General features: G+C 33.1%; 1 protein-coding gene across 1 annotated transcript in view; it reads left to right on the top strand.

The window, feature by feature from the left end:
• The first annotated feature begins 1,165 nt into the window (after positions 1 to 1,165).
• Positions 1,166 to 21,674, top strand: part of glg1b (golgi glycoprotein 1b) — a 34,228-nt gene continuing 13,719 nt past the window's right edge. The window contains exons 1-7 of the mRNA XM_073850218.1: positions 1,166 to 1,240; positions 9,358 to 9,387; positions 10,447 to 10,533; positions 14,405 to 14,620; positions 16,723 to 16,926; positions 20,793 to 20,864; positions 21,046 to 21,232. Of these exons, the coding sequence (XP_073706319.1) occupies positions 1,166 to 1,240; positions 9,358 to 9,387; positions 10,447 to 10,533; positions 14,405 to 14,620; positions 16,723 to 16,926; positions 20,793 to 20,864; positions 21,046 to 21,232 (871 nt within the window). The remainder of the gene's footprint in view (positions 1,241 to 9,357; positions 9,388 to 10,446; positions 10,534 to 14,404; positions 14,621 to 16,722; positions 16,927 to 20,792; positions 20,865 to 21,045; positions 21,233 to 21,674) is intronic.

Below are 21,674 nucleotides of genomic sequence, written 5' to 3'. Positions count from 1 at the left end.
GGTTTCCGCTCGCAGCCATCTTGCCAGTCAAGAAGTGTCAATCTCAGAATGCGAATGAATGGACTCCATAGGACGAAATATTAGGCTTATATGAGGCTCTTTTTACAACTAGAAGGTTAATATTGTTTTTCACTTGCGACAAAACAACGAATTAGCCGTGCATTTATATGGAAATATGCTTTAGGAGCTATCCATCCTCGCACTCGGAGATCAACACCTCTTGACTGGCAAGACGGCCGCGAGCGGAAACCCAAACAGTGAAAGTGAGTTGTTCAAAAACTTTCTTTTTAGTAAACTCTGTGTACACAAACAATGTTCTCAATGCTCGAGTTCATACTATAGGCGATACTTCGAGCAAAGTTTCATGGTGTGTCGAGCCTTCTTAGTGTTGTAGAAATATAGATTTTGATGCGCTCAAAGTTATGCCCCTAGTACTTCCATTCACCGTTAACCACAAAACGAAATCACGGTCAATCTCAAAAACGGCTCGTTTGTCATAATTATGCTTTTAAATATAAGTTAGTCTCGTTTTCAGTAAAAAAAAAACAGCCCAGGTTGCATTTTGGCAATAGTTATCCTTTAAAGAAAATTGAGTTTCCCACTCGTAATAACGACTTTGGTAACATTTATGTGCATTCAACTCGTAAATACGATATATCCGACATGACTTGAACGCACCAACAGCCACAAAAGCTAAACAATATTCATGTTTTAGTGTGAAATCACTTACCTACCTAAATTATAGCCAATTTTACAACAGGATGCCATAAACAAAACAATAAAAGGTCTGTGAAAAGGATGAGAACAACTTTACAGCTCAAAAAAAAAAATACACATTTTAAATGCTTTTATAAAATTATGAACAGCACATTTCTGCTTTAGAAATCAGCCCCATTTACTTCCACTTTAAATGCTTTAAATGAAACACGGGATGAGTGAAAATTAATTTATGGTAATCAACATTACAATTACAAATAGCTTGCATAATAATTAGATGTTATAATCCAGTGCAAATAGGTGAAACGTGGTTGAAAAGGAGTAACGTCACTTCTGATCACACAATCACTGTTGATAAATCAATATTTCACGTCATTAAAGCAAGTGCAGGAAGTGGTTTTCCGTGAGGTGAAAAGGTGCCGGTGGTAGTAACGGTAATAGGGTAGTAATGCACTTGAGTTTCTCTGAAGGCAGAGATTTCAAGGCTGGTGTCATGAAGCCTTCTCATCTGTGCAAAGAGGAGGTGAGCAAGTGCTTAATGCATTCTGCTGCGAGCAAATCCCTGACGGAGTGAAACTTCACCTTTTTATCAGGTCTCAACCTGACTGAAGCTGGGGCTTGTTGACGATGCTTCATCCGTGGCTTGTTTTCGTCTTAACACATATGACAAATCCAGACCCGCTTGCTGTCAGTGTCACACAGAGGAGAGATTTCTGTCCCTCACAGCTGCTTTATTTTACCAGCAAGTGTGAAAAGAAGTGAATTAGGTGTTAGAAACTGTCAGAAAGTCTGAATATTTGAGGTGAGGCGTTTAGTCTATTCAAAAGAGTTTCAGCCAGAGTAAGAAAATGTTTGTTTATAATGTGCATTGTAGTAATTTCATACTTAAATGCTTGGCTATTGATCGTTTAATATCAAAATGGTCATTAATCCATATGGAACAAAGCCCAAACTGTAGTTGTAAATACTTCTAGAGAGCATTTTTTGCGCTTGTATAACTTGCAACAAGCCTCAGAGATGTTTTTTTCCAACTATGGGTCAGCAGTTTGCTCCATTATATTATGCCGTTTCATAAAAGCTTTTTTTTTTTTTTTTTTTTTTTTTTTTATACATGTTTTCAGGTTAGTTTTGTTCCTGATGTGAGGCAAAAATAGATTAATATCTGAAACCCTGCTTGCTGCTACATTACCTGTTGTGATGTTTGTTTTTAACTGGGTAGAAAAAGAAATGCGCTTGAACATTTTAAGTCACAAGCAGATATTAGGGCCCTATGAGTATTGCAATGTGGATGGAATCGCGGAATCCAGTTGCAAAAAAATTTTTTTGTGTGTTTAATGTCACAGAATTTGTCAAATTTTGGATGAATAAATCAAAAGTAGGTCATTTAAATTAAAAATCTATGGATATGGACTAGGGTCTGTAAATATTAAGCCACAAAAATAGTATTTAAATATAAATCCTGCATGAGAAATATAGAAAACAATTATCTATTTTTTTTATAAAATCAATAATTTAGAGCTGCTTTTGATTATTAAAATGTAAAATCCAAATGGGGCCTTACATTTTTTATTTTATGTTAAACGTTTAATACATTTCTTTCTAGATTAAGTATAGAAAAAAAACTGAATCCAGAAAAAATAAAACTGAAAAAAAAAAATCTATCCATATATCTATCTATATATATGTAAATAATGTAAATGTAATGAAACCATTAAAAAAACTGAATCCAGAAAATTAATGGAAAACAGCATTTGGTAAAAAATAAACTTGAATTTGAGCAAGAAAAATTTATGGGGAATTTTATTATTTTTTGTTTGATTTTTAATAAATTGCTGTTAAATATTGTAAGTTTCATTATTTCAACTAATTAAATATTGTTTTTGATACTAAATAATACAATTTAAAGCCTAGAAAGAATAAAACAACAACAACAAAAACTGAATCCAAAAAAATTAAAACAGAAAAAAAACAGAATTTGGTCAAAAATAAACCTGATTTTGAGGGGAAAAACCCAAAAACATATTTTATAGGGCCTTAATTTTATTTTTTTGGTAAACTTTTAATAAAGTGCTGTTAAATATTTGTAATATAGTTGTAAAAATACAACTGAAATATTAAAACAGAATTTGAAAAAAAAATTAAATGGAAATTTTTAAAATAATTTAATACTTTTATTCAGCATGGATGCATTAAATTCAAACAAATCCTGTACTTTTGAACTTAAAAAGAATAATGCCATTTTTATTTTAATAAAATCAATTATTAAGAGGTGCTTTTGATTATTTAAATGTAATGAAACCATTAAAATTGAATCCAGAATTTGGTTCAAATAAACCTGAATTTGAGAAAAGATTTTGTTTAAAATGATTTTTTTAAAAGGATCATGTAACACTGAAGACTGGAGTAACGATGCTGAAAATTCAGCTTTACCATTACTAGAATTAATAGAATTTTCTTTTAAATACTTCACAATATGACTTTTTAACTGTACTTTTGATCAAATAAATGTGTCCTTGGTGGGAAACTTTTTTCAAAAGCATTAACTTTTAATAGTGTAGATGAAGTTAAACATTGTCTTACTCTTTAGGAAGAAAGTTTGGGAGAAGACTTTGCCCCTATTGTAAACCATTTCTCTTCCCTTTTAATTATTTGTCAGAGTGTCCTGCAGCAAAACTTTTTTCATACTTATACGCTGTTTGGCTTTTTGAAGCCTATTTTATCAGGGCAGAATCTCACCAGGGACTGTGATTGTGATAACTCGAATTGCACAGAAGAACCTACATTTGATCCAGAGTTAATAAAGAGCTGGAGAGTTGGACTTTATTATTTTTCGTTTTATTTCTTTTTAGGGTCTTATTAGGATGTAAACTGTCTAAAACCTCAGCTATTGCTCTTCATTGATAAGAAGTAAGATGGATGGCCAAAAACAAGCAAACGACTTTGAGAACATCTCGGAAAGATGTGTAAAAGATGGATTAATATAATAAACGCGTAAAACATTAAAAACACTAAAAATATTTTTTTTCTTTGTAAAATTTTATTTTTCAAATTTATTTTTTCAAATATATATAATTTTTTTTAAATATTAATGTCAATGTTATTTTTTTATTTTAATTTTTTATTTATAAATTTTTTTTTCATTTATTTTTAAATTACTTTTTTACCATTAATTGTTATTTTTAATGTATTTAATTTTTTTATGATATGTATTAATATCTATTATTGTCATTTCCCTTATTTTATTTTATTTTTATTAGTATTGTATGATTTTGGGCAGTGCACTGGATTTTGTAATTTCCCTCATTTTATTTTATTATATTTTAAATTTGTCCCCATTTTTTTTTTTTATATATCATAAAATCATAAAACACAAAAAAAATCTTTTTTTTCTTTGTGAGATTATCTTTTTCTATATATATATATATACACACACACACACACACACACACACACACACATACATACATACATACATACATACATACACACACACATATATATGATATTTCTGACATTTTATGATATTTGTAAACTATTTATTTATTTATGTATATATTACTATTGATATTGGGCATTGCATTTTGTAATTTCCCGTATTTCATTTTATTATATTTAAAATTTCCCCCCATTTTTTTTATTTTATTTAATTTATTAATAAAAATAAGTAGTTTAATTCATTTATATATTTAAATTTGGAAGTGGTTATCAACCCAGACTTGTGTTATCTTTGCCTAATGGGCAAAAACGGTCCAGTGGTTTATACGATTTCCTCCCATGACTGATATTTTTTACATAGAGACCATTGACATTTCAACGGTTCCACCCACCTGACGTCCGCTCACTGCTGTGTGATCCAAATCACATGCCTTGATATTTTTATTTCATTTAATTAATCACAGGATACATGAAACAAATTAACCGTAAAAGAAAAAAGTCACTAAAGATTGATGTCGCTAATAAAAACCATAGTGATTTCACTGTAGGTCCAACAAGAGAATCCCATTGGACTTCTGTGAACTCTTGTGAGCGATGATACAAACTCTAAGTCAATAATACTTTTTTTTTATTGAGCTGGTTTATTGAACCAAACCGTCCGAATTCAGCCTTTATCACATTAATACAGGAAAGCGAGCAATGAGTAATCTCACAGAATCGATAGATGATGCATGTACGCCCCGGCCGGCCTGTAATCACAGAGCCCTGACGTACAAATAGAAATATCCTGTTCTGGCATGATTGATCCGGGTGTGGTTACTCGGCTCAAATATCGGCCTGTTCCTATTTAGGGCCTGTGCTGTGTTATGTGCTTCTGCTGTGATATCATCTTCTGATCCCCTTCAAGAACACTCAGCATGAATCTGTTTAGTTGTTTCGTCTGGGGTACTAGATTTAGTGTGTAATGCTTCAATTTTAATGTGTGAATGTCACAAAAACACTAAAAATCAAGAGGAAAATCTTGAAAAATGTATTTAATTTAATGAAATACTGCCATAATGTGCACTTTGTTTATAACTGTATATAGTATTCATAATTATTTGATAGTTGTTATTATTATTGTTGTTGTTTAATTTATAGTTTATATATTTATATTGTTAATGAAAGTGTTATTACTGTTTTTATTGTTGTTGTATTGTTTCATTTATCCTTTTAAATATATCCTTATTTTTTCTTTTAAGATTTAATTGTATCTTTTTTTATGGTATTTGGAAAAAAATCAATCTATTCTATATTCATAAATTTGGGATTTAAAAAAAAAATCAATATTATTATATTTTGGACCGTGCATTTTTATTTTTTATTTTATTTGTCAGTTATTGATATTATATATTAATTAATATTATTGTTGTTATTATTATTACTTATTTTATATATATATATATATATATATATATATATATATATATATATATATATAACAACTGACAATTAATATAAATTAGTGTATAGGTAAATAAGTACATACAATAAACTAAAATAAATAATATATTTCATAAATACATGTATACTGTTTTTTCTTTTGAGATTTTATTTTTTAAATTTTTGATATTTTTTACATTTTATGATATTTGTAAAAAAGCATTTCTATATCGTAAGTTTGGGATTTATTGATTTATTTAAATATATTATTACATTATCATTTTATTTTTACTTTATTTTTATTTTATTTTTTTATAAATTCAAATTTGGGATTTAAAAAAAAATATCAGTATTGTTGTTAAATATTGGACAGTGCATTGGATTGTGTCATTTCCTTTATTTTATTTTATTTACTTAATTTTTAATGTATTTCTACATTAATTTATATATTAATTGTCAATTGTTAATATTATATATTTATCATTATAATTATTATTATTATTACTTAATGTGTAGTTTATATATGTATAATATATTATTTAAGAGTATTATTATTCATAAGTATTATTGCTTTTTTATTATATTTGTTTATGTATGTATAATAATTTTTGTTTTGTTTTTCGTAAAAAAAAATTGTATGTCCATATGTTTGGGATTTATTTATTTATATATGTTATATATAGTTTGATATTAGACAGTGCATTGGATTTTGTCATTTCCCTTATTTATTTATTTTTTAAAAATCAAACAATACCAATATTAAAATAAATAAATATAAAAATATACAAATTTCATACAATGTCAAAAATATCAAACATTTGAAAAATAAAATCTCACAAATAAAAAAAATTAAATTAAATGTATTGCTTTTATAATTAAATTTTTTATTTAATGAATTTAGTATTTGTATGTATTAGTATTAATTATTTTTTATGATATGGTTTTACTTCTTTTGAAATTGGGAAGAAATGTGACCTTACACCTATTTTTGACAGGGTTTGGATGATTCACTGTGATTTTCTTTTTGAAGATGCTTTTTAAATGTCAGCTTATGGATCCCATTTAAATTCATCCGCACATACTCATCAGTCTATACACCAGACATCTTTCCTTTAAAATATTTTTGCTCTGGAAGATCAGTCCAGTTTTTTTAAAGCTTCTATTTTACTATTTAATAACATTAAACACATTAAACATGTTGTTTTGTGTCCACGCTGGCAAAATTTCTGCTTTGATCTTCATCTTACTGAGGGCAGCTGAAGGATGATACATTATCGTCAAGCCATTGTCAGGGCATTGTATGTGAATGCACATTGATTTTGTCTGTTTGACTATGTTGTTGTCGTCCCCTGACAATTGCTAATTGCATTTTCATGCTGTATGAGTCACTCAGCAGTTGTTTACTGTGCTGGGTTAGAGACTGTGCTTATTGACAGTTAGCAGTCAGTGGTCTAACCCAGCTAGAATGAGAAGAAACAGACAGGCTGCTGAAATGATGAGAATTGAGGGAGGAAAACTAAAGGTTTGAGAGGTCACGACTCATGAGGCATTCTGTTTATCTGCTTGAATTATTAAGAGAGTTTATTGTTTGTCATAGCTCATACTGTACTGTGTGTTTCAGTGTGATAGGGACTGTAATTCCATATAAACACAACAGCAGCTGTAGTTGTTAAACTTTAATTTATAATGCCATTTTCTGGCATTTGTGTGAGTATGTGGTTTTGTTTGTTTATTTTATTGGTAAAACAAATGTCTGTGCATTGGAAGAGATGTTATACTCTGGAATATAAACAAAACTGTTTTTGTTTGTTTGTTTGTTTAATCTGATTTTATGGTTTGTTTTTTTTTATATTGAAAAGAAAAATCATAAATTTGGGGTTTAAAAAAATTACCAGTATCGGTTGATATTGGACAACATTGGATTGTCATTTATCCTATTTTTAATCTATTTTATTTTGATCAGTTTTTACGTTTATTTTTTTTAGATATATATTTATAAATAAAATAAAATCTATTTTTTTGTAATTTGGTATTTTAAAAACATGTCAGTATTTGTTGATATTGGACAATTTAATTATTTTATATTATTTTATTTGTGAAAAAATCTGTCTAAAAAATATTTATTAAATATTACTATAAAATATTTATTTAAAGAAATGTTAATTCATGTTTTTGCAATTTGGTATTTTAAAAATGTGTCAGTATTCGTGATATCGGACAATTTAATTATTTTATATTATTTTATTTGTAAAAAAAATCTCTTGTATTTTAAAAATGTGTCAGTATTTGTTGCTATTGGACAATTTTATGTTTTAATGTACTTTTGTTTGTAAAAAAAATATATGTATTTATGTTTTTTGGTATTTTTAAAAATGTCTAAAAAATATTTATTAAATATTACTATAAAATATTTATTTTAAAAAATATTAATTTAATAATATTTGTCTATTAATGTTTATGTAATTTGGTATTTTAAAAATATGTCAGTGTTTGTTGATATTGGACAATTTAATTTTATTTTATTTGTAAACAAATATATGTATTATGTTTTTTGGTATTTTAAAAATGTCTAAGAAATATTTATTAAATATTACTATAAAATTTTCATTTAAAAATATATTAATTTAATAATATTTATCAATAATGTTTTTGTAATTTGGTATTTTAAAAATATTATTTGTTGATATTGGACGATTTAATTTTATTTTATTTGTAAAAAAAATCTCTTATTTTAAAAATGTGTCAGTATTTGTTGCTATTGGACAATTTTATGTTTTAATTTACTTTTATTTGTTAAATATTTATGTTTTTTGGTATTTTAAAAATGTCTAAAATATGTATTAAATATTATTATAAAATATATATTTAAATAATATTTATTAATTAAATAATATTTATTAATGTTTTTGTAATTTGGTATTTTAAAAATGTGTAAGTATTTTTTGATATTGGACAATTAAATTTTTATATTTTAATTTATTTGTAAAAAAAATCTATGTTGTTTGGTATTTTAAAAATGTCTAAAAAATATTTATTACATTTATAAAATATTTTTTAATATTCAGAAATTTAATAGTATTTATCTATTAATGTTTTTATAATTTGGTATTTTAAAAACTTGTCAGTATTTGTTGATATTGAACAATTTTATTTTATTTGTAAAAAAAATCTCTTATTTTAAAAATGTGTCAGTATTTGTTGCTATTGGACAATTTTATGTTTTAATTTACTTTTATTTGTTAAAAATATTTATTTATGTTTTTTGGTATTTTAAAAATGTCTAAAAAATATTTATTAAATATTATAAAATATTTATTTAAAAAATATTTATTAATTATTTATTATTTTAAATTATTTAGTATTTTAAAAATGTGTAAGTATTTGTTGATATTGGACAATTAAATTTTTATATTTTAATTTATTTGTAAAAAAAAAAATCTATGTTGTTTGGTATTTTAAAAATGTCTAAAAAATATTTATTAAACATTTATAATATATTTTTTAATATTTATAAATTTAATAATATTTATCTATTAATGTTTTTGTAATTTGGTATTTTAAAAACGTGTCAATATTTGTTGATATGGACAATTTACTGATTATATTTGTATATTTTGTTGTAGTCGTTTTTACTTTAATCTACTGCCAGTAAAAAAAGCTTTATTGTCATGATTAACGATTACAATTCTCAGAGCGTAAACTTCAGTATTAGAAGTCATACAGAATTAACAAGGAGAAGGAAATGAAGAGAAAATAAAAAGACTCTCTCTCTTTCTTTTACAGGACACAGAGATTGCCGCAGACTGCAACCATGTAAGTACTCCGAAAGGCCTGCCTTAAACAATAATCATCAGCATGATTCATCTTCTTCACAGCTCCACACATCTTTTAGGGTGATGTTCTCTGTTTACAAGACCCTCTGTGCACACTTCATTTTTTCAGACCGGATCTTTGTAGGTTTACGAGAGAATGCGTCAGTAGGATTTAGAGACCAGTAACATCAGCAAGTAATTTCAGAAGAATAATGGCCTAATCACCATCTAATGATGGCTGCAGCCCGCAATTAATTTGGTGGCGTCCCGAGAGAGGTATCCGTTTCTGATCTCCTTCTCTAACATTCGTGGCTTTGATGTTCTCATTAAAGCCACAGCACAAGACCTGGTCAACAAATCAGAAACGAAGAAAATTTAGAAAGTGAAGTGAAGTGTGATACAGAAACTACAAGGTAATTTACTTCAACTGACATTTTTTTCTTTTAAAAGAGTGTTTCATTTTTCTCTCTGAACTGAAATTGTGAAACAGTTACTTCTATCATTCTATTGAGCTGTTACTTCTTGCTCAAACCATAAAAGGAACAAAGCATTACTTCTTTTTAACTGCATTGCCTGGCTTGACCTTGGTTAACTTCATGACTCGGCAAAACTCAAGGCTCTTGGAAAGCGCTGATTGAAAGAATACTTCACTTGGAAATTAAGATCAGTCATTATTTACTTTTTTCTCTTGTGGAAACACAAAAGAGAGAAATCTGGGACTGAAGACTGTGTAAATCTTTTCAATGCAATTATAACCAATGTGAACTGAAGCCTCAAGCTTCAAAAAGGATGCAAAAGCATTATGAAAGTCTGATCTATTTCAAGTCTTTTGAAGTCATGCAATAGCTTTGTGTGAAAAATAGATTGAAATACTTTTTTTATTTGCTTATACTCATTCCCTACTGTGAGTTGAAACAGTCTGATTCATAAATGAACCATTCATACCTGTGAACTGAATCAAAAGATTCATTGAAAAGATCACACTTGAATGAACTCAAAAACATCAAATGTTTTTTTTTAATGTTTCATATTTCTAATAATGTTGCCTTTCTTTTTCCAGTTGTTGTGGAACTACAAGTTAAATTTGACCACAGATCCGAAGTTTGAGTCCGTGGCACTGGAAGTGTGTACGAGCACTATGTTAGAGGTCAGTTTGGTTAAGTTTATTTACTTTTGATCATTTTCTCTTTAACTGCCCAACAATTTAGTCAGGCTTTCAACACGTGTATGTGAATGTTTTGCGATTTCAATTAGGGCTGGACAATTTTTGAAAATGGTTGATATTGCAATATGGCTTCTTGCTGCAATGTATTAAAAATAGAATTCAGAGTGGTTTCAGTTCATGATCCAGTGTTTATTTCAGTTATACAGAGTGGCTTGGTAAAACACAGATACAAAGACTGTATTTATTTGGCAGCAAACAATCTAATTAAAGCCTGATGGTTTAAAAATTAAAAATAGATATTCAGATATTCAGTTAAATTTAGAATTTTTTTTAATAAATCCCACTTTTTTTAACAGTACAATAGTGGTATAGTTATTAGATTGATATCTCTTTTATCTCGTTTTTGAAAAAAGTTGCCAGCCACCTCCAGCATCAAACTAAAACCCTGAGAATATTTTGTTGAATGAATATTTGAACATGCAATACATCAGTGTTTTTAATTGGGAGATTCTGGACTCATTCAGGAGATTCGTAATAGTGCCACTGAGTGTATAACAGAAAATTCCACGTTTGCCAGGGAACCATTGTCTCATAAATTACAGAAAATTCCATGTTTGAGGAAAAAGCATTTCTCATAAATTACGGAAAATGCTGTTTGTTGGGGAAGCGTTGTCTCATTAATGACCAAAAATTCCGCGTTCGGCGGGGAAGCTTTACCTCATAAATAATGGAAAATTAAGTGTTCAGCAGGGAAGCATCGTCTTGTAAATGACGGGAAATTCCACGTTTGGCAGGGAATCGCTGTCTTGTAATTGACGAAAAATTCTGTTCAGCTGGGAAGCATTTTCTCGTAAATGGAAAATGTTGTGTTTGGTGGGGTAGCGCTGTCTCGTAAATGACGGAAAATTCTGTGTTCGGCTGGGAAGCATTTTCTCGTAAATGGAAAATGTTGTGTTTGGCGGGGTAGCGCTGTCTCGTAAATGACGGAAAATTCTGTGTTCGGCTGGGAAGCATTTTCTCGTAAGTGATTGGAAAATGTTGTGTTTGGTGGGGTAGCGCTGTCTCGTAAATGACGGAAAATTCTGTTTCGGCTGGGAAGCATTTTCTCGTAAATGGAAAATGTTGTGTTTGGCGGGGTAGCGCTGTCTCGTAAATGACGGAAAATTCTGTGTTCGGCTGGGAAGCATTTTCTCGTAAATGGAAAATGTTGTGTTTGGTGGGGTAGCGCTGTCTCGTAAATGACGGAAAATTCTGTGTTCGGCTGGGAAGCATTTTCTCGTAAATGGAAAATGTTGTGTTTGGTGGGGTAGCGCTGTCTCGTAAATGACGGAAAATTCTGTGTTCGGCTGGGAAGCATTTTCTCGTAAATGGAAAATGTTGTGTTTGGCGGGGTAGCGCTGTCTCGTAAATGACGGAAAATTCTGTTTCGGCTGGGAAGCATTTTCTCGTAAATGGAAAATGTTGTGTTTGGTGGGGTAGCGCTGTCTCGTAAATGACGGAAAATTCTGTTTCGGCTGGGAAGCATTTTCTCGTAAATGGAAAATGTTGTGTTTGGCGGGGTAGCGCTGTCTCGTAAATGACGGAAAATTCTGTGTTCGGCTGGGAAGCATTTTCTCGTAAATGGAAAATGTTGTGTTTGGTGGGGTAGCGCTGTCTCGTAAATGACGGAAAATTCTGTGTTCGGCTGGGAAGCATTTTCTCGTAAATGGAAAATGTTGTGTTTGGCGGGGTAGCGCTGTCTCGTAAATGACGGAAAATTCTGTGTTCGGCTGGGAAGCATTTTCTCGTAAATGGAAAATGTTGTGTTTGGCGGGGTAGCGCTGTCTCGTAAATGACGGAAAATTCTGTGTTCGGCTGGGAAGCATTTTCTCGTAAATGGAAAATGTTGTGTTTGGTGGGGTAGCGCTGTCTCGTAAATGACGGAAAATTCTGTGTTCGGCTGGGAAGCATTTTCTCGTAAATGGAAAATGTTGTGTTTGGTGGGGTAGCGCTGTCTCGTAAATGACGGAAAATTCTGTGTTCGGCTGGGAAGCATTTTCTCGTAAATGGAAAATGTTGTGTTTGGTGGGGTAGCGCTGTCTCGTAAATGACGGAAAATTCTGTGTTCGGCTGGGAAGCATTTTCTCGTAAATGGAAAATGTTGTGTTTGGCGGGGTAGCGCTGTCTCGTAAATGACGGAAAATTCTGTTTCGGCTGGGAAGCATTTTCTCGTAAATGGAAAATGTTGTGTTTGGCGGGGTAGCGCTGTCTCGTAAATGACGGAAAATTCTGTTTCGGCTGGGTAGCATTTTCTCGTAAATGGAAAATGTTGTGTTTGGCGGGGTAGCGCTGTCTCGTAAATGACGGAAAATTCTGTGTTCGGCTGGGAAGCATTGTCTCGTAAGTGATTGGAAAATTTTGTGTTTGGCAGGGAAGCGCTTTCTTGTAAATGACAGACAATTCTGTTTACGGCGGGGAAATGCTGACTTGTAAATAGGGTTGGGTATTGAGAATCAGAAAAAGGAAAATTCAGTTTTTGGAATTTTCATAGGCCACATAGTTAATGTGGAGCATTGTCACTTAAATGATAGAGACAACACTTCCCCAATGAACACGGAGTTTTCGTCATTTAAGTGACAGCGCTGCCTCACCGAACACAGAATTTTCCATCATTTAAGTGAACGGTTCGATGAGGCAGCATTGTCACTTAAATGATGGAAAATTCCGTGTTCATTGGGGTTTTTCGGAAACACAGAATTTTCCATCATTTCAGTGACAACACTTCCCCAAAAAACACGGAATTTTCCATCATTTAAGTGACAGCGCTGCCTCACCGAACACGGAATTTTCCGCCATTTATGAACCTTTTAGACATTTACGAGACATTGCTTCTCAGCCAAACACAGAATTTTCCCTTATTGGAATTTTTCATCATTTATGAGACTTTTTCGACATTTGCGAGACAACACCGTGTTTCGGTGAGGCAGCGCTGTCACTTAAATGATGGAAAATTCTGTGTTCATTGGGCAAGTGTTGTCTTGTAAATGGCGAAAAAGTCTCGTAAATGTTGGAAAATTCCATGCTCGGCGGGGAAGCGTTGTCTCATAAATGACAGAAAATTCTGTTTTCAGTGGGGAAGTGATGTCTAGTAAATGACGGAAACTTCAGTTTTTGAAATTTTCCAAAAACTGAATTTTCCTTCATTAATTAGACCGCTTCCCAGCTGAAAACAGAATTTTCAGACAAAACTCAAATAGAGAGAAAATTATCTGTAAAACTCTGTTCACTTTATGGTTACTTAAAAAGGTTTGAGTTGATCTAAAAATCTAATATCTAATATTTTTCTTCTTTTTTTTTTCCTAAATCTTTAAGCCCTAAAAAGAGGGTTCACACTTCAGATTTTTTTAATTTATATTAGTATTTTCTATACACGCTCCAAAAAAACCACCCCAGTCATTTTAAAATGATTAATCCAAATGTATCTATTGGTAAAAATTCCTGTAATTTTTTTCTTCCCATATTGCAATATATCGCAGAATAAAATGCCTTTTCCCCTCAATGTCCCGCAGCCCTAATTTCGATGCAGAGGAACTGACGTCTACATTCGTAATGCAGTGTGATTTTATGTTTGACTACACTCTGAGCCATAATGTAATTAAAATGAATCTCAATAGACAAAAGTTTCTCACTAACCTCTTCACAAGTATGTGTGTGTCAGTTTTGATGTACATTTGTGGTTGAATACACAATTTAATTACCATTAGTGAAATTGACTTGATATTAAATGAGAAATATAAATTCTTCATGTCTGTAACGCTGATCCCTGACTGCTCCATCACGGATAATAAAAAAAGAGCTTTAATCTGTTCCCCAGCTGAAAGAGTGTGCAGATGAGGAGCGGGGGAAAGGCTTTCTGATGTCCTGCCTTGTGGACCATCGCGTCAACGTCACAGAGCGTCAATGTCATCAGTACATCACCAAGATGACCAGCATCATCTTCAGCGACTACTGGCTCATATGCGGCTTTATGGATAAATGCAGAGAAGACATCAACACCCTGCAGTGTGGAAGCATCACAGTCGGAGAAAAAGTAAGCTTGCGTTCCAATAATAGCTGTGAACACTTTGACTCCTTGCCCACTTAAAACCGCAAAGCTCTAGAATATCCCTTTGGGAAACCATAGGATGTTGGCTCGGTACCAGATGGCTCTGTGATGTAGTGACTCCTCCATTCCCGAAATGTCCACATTCCTCCGGGCGTGCTGGAACACGGGCACCCGTTCACCACACTTGCCTCGTTCCCCCGGGTGCCCTCTGCGAAATGAAAAAAGTTAACTTTAGACTTAAAATAGCCTAAATAAGCTCAGACTGCCACACATACAAGATGGCAAGTGAGGAACGACAACTATATATATAGCTGCTTAGTGGGTTTACACGTCTTTTAGATCACAGCCTGTGCAGATACTATTATTTGAGTAAGTGACAGCTCCTGTTTTGTAGTGTCTGTAAATATCACTAGTTATTTTGTCATTAGGTTGCATGCCTTAAATTCTGACACTAAATTACTGTGAGTGGGAATTTGAATATCATCATCAACACTATTTTATTTATGAGTTATTTGTTTACAGTTGCCTTGGATGATGTTTTCTCCCGGACCTCAGGTAGCGTTAGTGATTAAATGTAAGGCCGTCAATTAAATTCACGGGACAGTCATCTAAAATTGGCGACATTCTTTAGCAGACTTTTATAAAATAAAAAAAATATATATATATTTTTTTTTTATTTTGCTTTATTTTAATGTATTTTAATGTAATGTAATTTCATATTTAAATATTTATTTTTTTGCTTGTTGTTGTTTTTTTTGGCTCACTCTCCCGGTGTTTTTATTTTATTAACTAAAACTATTAGTTTGAAATAAAGCCAAAGTAAAAAAAAAAATTTTAATGAAAAACCGATGAAAAATTTTAATGTAAAATTGAAAATTCTAAATGATAGAAATATTGCCTTGCCAACTAGCTGAAATAATTGTAAGTACTAAAATGACTAATAAAATAACTAATATAAAATAATAAAAATAACAAATGCATATAACACGTTACAAAAACGTATATATAATATTTAAAAATATATATATATTTTTAGCGAAAATCTGAATAAAATTCTAAATAATAATAATTATAAAAATAACACTGCTCTCCCTGCTCTTTTTTCTCATATAATAAAGCCAAAAATGCCATAATAAATTTTAAAACTTTTATTTTTAAAAATTATAAAACAAGACACTTCTTCACTTTTATTTAAGAATTTGTTATTTCTTTATTTGTTGTGTAATCAAAAGCATCATTGTTAGCTTTTAACATTCTATTTAAAATATCTTATTAATTTACATTTTTACTCTGTAATTAATTTATCCTTTCTCCCTTTTATCTCTTCAGCTGTCTCAAAATAAACCAAGCTGTCCTGAGTCCCAAGGCCAAATATTTTTCATTTTTGTTTGATACTGGGTTTTTAATTGTGCATAAATATTTATGTATTTATTTTCCCCCATTCTCCCAATGTTGTTATATTGTTATTGACTAAAACTATTATTTTGAAGTAAAGATAAAAAAAGAAAAGAAAAACAATATATGTTAGATATCTATGATAAAATTATTTCAGCTAGTTGCCATGGCAATATTTCTAAGTACTAAAATTAATAAAACTAAAATAAAAATAAGAAAGAATTTCTAAATAAAACCGTTTAAAAAACAGAAGCTATTAAAAGTAACAAAATTAAATAAATCAATTATAAAATGAATTTTAATTAAAACTGAAGCTATACAACTATCAAACAGTATTAATGATCAAGATATATTAACAAAAATATAAATACATTTCTAAGTGATGATAATGATAATAACATTAGTAATGAAAATATCACTGCTCCCGCTGCTCTTTTTTTGTTTTTCTCATATAATAAAGCCAAAAAGGCCATAATAAAATTTAAAACATTAAAAAAAAAAAGTAACTTCTTCACTTTTATTAAAGATTTGTTATTTCTTTGTAAAATATCTTACTAATTTACATTTACTAATCAATCTGTGATTCTGTTTTCCTTTCTCCATTTTATCCCTTCAGCTGTCTCAAAATAAGCCAAGCTATCCTGAGTCCCAAAGTCAAATATTTTGTCAGATTATTTTTTTCCTCCTTTTAGGACCTGCATTCTCAGGGAGAGGTGATTGCGTGTTTGGAGAGGGCTCTGGTCAGAGAAGCAGAACAGCAGGATAAGGCACACCAAATCAAGGACGAGTGCAAAAAGGGCATCATGAGAGTGGCTGAACTGTCAGCGGATGACTTCCACCTCGACCGCTACCTCTACTTCTCCTGCCGAGACGACCGGGAGCGCTTTTGTGAAAACGTATGTGTCAGCAGCCTAATTTGCAAACTTCTACTACTCACTACAAGTATGCACTTTACTGCTCCTGTAGCATGAAAAGGCATGATTGACAGCTACCTCTCAAGTGCTGTGAGTCAGATTGACAGGATTAGACACAGCTACTTTGTGTAGAATGAGATGTGGGTTGATGTGTTGATGTGCACATATTAGATGTGCTAACATGAAATGTTGAATATCTCCTGATTGACCTAAATTGACATGTCAATGCTTAAAGGGGTCCTATTATGCTCTTTTACAAAGTCTTTATTTTGTTTTGGAGGTGCACCAGAACATGCTCTCATGCTTGGGGGTTCGAAAAACGCATTATTTTTCACATAATTAATTATTACCATTGCTTTCTTTCTTTCCATCGTGTGAGGTAGCTCTTATAATGCTGATTCATGTTCAAGTGTTCATTTTTTCTAAAAAGTTCGCTTTTAGGTAGTTATTTTATGCTATAAAAACGGGGTGTGGTGCCATGATTGTGATCTTGCGATTGGGTCTGCGGGAGTTTGGGCGGGACTTTGATAGCGCGGCTTCGCCTCACGGCTCTACAGGGTCTCTGCGGATCTTTAAAAAGTATTAAACAAATCTTAAATAAAATAAACGGTTTTTAAGGTCTTAAAATGTATTAAATTTAGCAAATTTTCGTCAGGACGGTATTAAATTTAATTTGTGCCGAATGAAAGAATATGTTTGGAGAGATATTTTCCCATGCTCGTCCCTGTCTAACAAGACAGTAAAAAGTAGCGTGTGCCCATGGCACAGGCATAACACATTTAGGGGGCAGTATTTTCCCTGTAGGCCCAGTGGAAACAGACAAAGAAGTATTTCAGGGTGGCAGACGCGAGCCAAGATGGGCAAGTGCAGGTTCAATGATAATTGGCTCGAGGATGAGAAATATCGCGGCTGGTTACAGAAAATGACAAAATGACAAAGCAAAAAAAACATGAAATTGGGAACAAGCCTTTGACGCACACATGAAAGGCGAGAAGCACAAGCGCTATGCCGAAAGTCAGGCAACAACTGTCCCCATTCAGATGTATGCACTATGCAGCATCGACAGCTACTGCAAATCCAAACGCTAACGTTACGCCCGCGTTGGTGTCTTCGGGGCCCAGTACATTAATCTCATAACATCTTTTATTGCACTTTTAATTTAGCAGTGTAAAATATGTAATCTGACTGCTAACAGCCATATAGAATTTGATAAATTGCAATAATTTCAAAGGTGATGCATACATTTCAAAAGTAAAAAAAAAAGGCCTTTAGAAAGGTAAATCAAATATGCAGATTTAAGATGTAAAAGCTAATGGAGCACTGATGAAAATATTGCTTCAGAATAAATTGTTTACTTCACCAGATATCTCTAAGTGGTACTTTTATGGGGACATTTGTGTGGAATAGTATCTGCTGAAATGAAAAGCTCACTGTATATCGTAGTAATAAATATAATTTGACAGCCATGAAATTTTGTTTACTTTTTACATTAAACACATTAAATATTACATATATGCATGTAATATAATGTGTATTTCCATTACAGGTTTAGGTCTTAAATTTCATATAAGGTGGTATTAAAAACGTCTTAAAAAGTCTTAAATTTCACTTGTTCATATCTGCAGATACCCTGCTCTACTGAGCAGACTCTAGCTCCAAACAAACCTCTACTGAGCAGAATCTGGCTCCAAACAAACCTCTACTGAGCAGAATCTGGCTCCAAACAAACCTCTACTGAGCAGAATCTGGCTCCAAACAAACCTCTACTGAGCAGAATCTGGCTCCAAACAAACCTCTACTGAGCAGAATCTGGCTCCAAACAAACCTCTACTGAGCAGAATCTGGCTCCAAACAAACCTCTACTGAGCAGACTCTGGCTCCAAACAAACCTCTACTGAGCAGACTCTGGCTCCAAACAAACCTCTACTGAGCAGACTCTGGCTCCAAACAAACCTCTACTGAGCAGACTCTGGCTCCAAACAAACCTCTACTGAGCAGACTCTGGCTCCAAACAAACCTCTACTGAGCAGAGTCTGGCTCCAAACAAACCTCTACTGCGCAGACTCTGGCTCCAAACAAACCTCTACTGAGCAGAGTCTGGCTCCAAACAAACCTCTACTGCGCAGACTCTGGCTCCAAACAAACCTCTACTGCGCAGACTCTGGCTCCAAACAAACCTCTACTGCGCAGACTCTGGCTCCAAACAAACCTCTACTGCGCAGAATCTGGCTCCAAACAAACCTCTACTGCGCAGAATCTGGCTCCAAACAAACCTCTACTGCGCAGACTCTGGCTCCAAACAAACCTCTACTGCGCAGAATCTGGCTCCAAACAAACCTCTACTGCGCAGAATCTGGCTCCAAACAAACCTCTACTGCGCAGACTCTGGCTCCAAACAAACCTCTACTGCGCAGAATCTGGCTCCAAACAAACCTCTACTGCGCAGAATCTGGCTCCAAACAAACCTCTACTGAGCAGACTCTGGCTCCAAACAAACCTCTACTGCGCAGAGTCTGGCTCCAAACAAACCTCTACTGCGCAGAGTCTGGCTCCAAACAAACCTCTACTGCGCAGACTCTGGCTCCAAACAAACCTCTACTGCGCAGAATCTGGCTCCAAACAAACCTCTACTGCGCAGAATCTGGCTCCAAACAAACCTCTACTGAGCAGACTCTGGCTCCAAACAAACCTCTACTGCGCAGAGTCTGGCTCCAAACAAACCTCTACTGCGCAGAGTCTGGCTCCAAACAAACCTCTACTGCGCAGAATCTGGCTCCAAACAAACCTCTACTGAGCAGACTCTGGCTCCAAACAAACCTCTACTGAGCAGAGTCTGGCTCCAAACAAACCTCTACTGCGCAGACTCTGGCTCCAAACAAACCTCTACTGAGCAGAGTCTGGCTCCAAACAAACCTCTACTGCGCAGACTCTGGCTCCAAACAAACCTCTACTGCGCAGACTCTGGCTCCAAACAAACCTCTACTGCGCAGACTCTGGCTCCAAACAAACCTCTACTGCGCAGAATCTGGCTCCAAACAAACCTCTACTGCGCAGACTCTGGCTCCAAACAAACCTCTACTGCGCAGAATCTGGCTCCAAACAAACCTCTACTGCGCAGACTCTGGCTCCAAACAAACCTCTACTGCGCAGACTCTGGCTCCAAACAAACCTCTACTGCGCAGAATCTGGCTCCAAACAAACCTCTACTGCGCAGAATCTGTTTCCAAACAAATCTCTACTGCGCAGACTCTGGCTCCAAACAAACCTCTACTGCGCAGACTCTGGCTCCAAACAAACCTCTACTGCGCAGACTCTGGCTCCAAACAAACCTCTACTGCGCAGACTCTGGCTCCAAACAAACCTCTACTGCGCAGACTCTGGCTCCAAACAAACCTCTACTGCGCAGACTCTGGCTTCAAACAAACCTCTACTGCGCAGACTCTGGCTCCAAACAAACCTCTACTGTGCAGACTCTGGCTCCAAACAGACCTCTACTGCGCAGAATCTGGCTCCAAATGACGTAATTTATCCCAAAATGGCAGCAGCCATATTGAGACGTTTTGGCTTCACTTTCCTATATGGAATGAAGCGGAGATGCTTCGTCCATCTTTTTTTTACAGTCTATGGCTGGCACAAATGGAAAAAAATAAATAAAGGCTTTGTAAAACAGCATAATAGGACCCTTTTAAAAGCTAAATATCTCCCTTTGGAGTGGACTTTGAGATTTTAAACATTGTATGTTTTTATGCCCAAACATACAAACCACACACTGGCTAAAATTCTAAAGTGAAAAAGCATAATAGGACCCATTAAACATTTCATTGATGTATTCTTTTCTTTGTTTCCAGACCCAGGCGGGAGAGGGCAGAGTGTACAAATGCCTGTTCAACCATAAATTTGAGGAAGCCATGTCTGAAAAGGTGCGGCACATGTATAGTTAGTTTCTTGTTTCTTCATATTCAAGCAACAATATGTTCATAAAATGTCAGTGTGTGGGAGGAAAGTGTCCTGAGGAAGCCACAGGAATGTTGGTGGTCAGTTTAGTGTATGTGTTTGTCCTGTCTGAGTGTCTGTGTACTTAATAAGCATCTCTGTCCACAGTGCAGAAACGCCCTGACCACTCGGCAAAAGCTCATTGCTCAAGATTATAAAGTGAGTTACTCCCTCGCGAAGGCCTGCAAGGCGGACCTACGTAAATACCGGTGTAACCCGGACACCAGCATGCCGCGTGCCCGAGAGGCCAGACTCTCCTACCTCCTCCTCTGTCTGGAGTCTGCTGTTCACAGAGGTCTGTTAAACTCGTAGTACAATTGTACTCTAATATTGGCCAATAATAGCTTTTTCATTTTTTTTGTATTATTTGATATTAGATATTTCATTGTGCATGTTAATTTTTAATTCTAAGTTGAGTAGTACTCATTATTATCATTCATGTTATTATCATACTATTATTATTAATACATTAAGATTAGTACCATATCGTTATGTCAATATTAAAAAATATTTTTTTTCAGTATTGTTTGATATCAGGTATTTAATTGTGCATATTATTTTTAAACATTAAATTGACTATTAGTCATTATTATCATTCATGTTATTATAATACAATTATTATTAATTGTTACATTTACATTAGTACCATACCGATATTTGTTAATAAAAAAAATAATAATTTAATCAAAAAATCTTTCATTTTAAGTCTTTCAATATTTTTCAATATTGTTTGATTA

The sequence above is a fragment of the Garra rufa genome, chromosome 11, assembly GCF_049309525.1.
Source record: "Garra rufa chromosome 11, GarRuf1.0, whole genome shotgun sequence".
Lineage (NCBI taxonomy): Eukaryota > Metazoa > Chordata > Actinopteri > Cypriniformes > Cyprinidae > Garra > Garra rufa.
The sequence above is the reverse complement of the archived record's forward strand: the minus strand, read 5'-3'. Positions and strand labels throughout refer to the sequence as shown.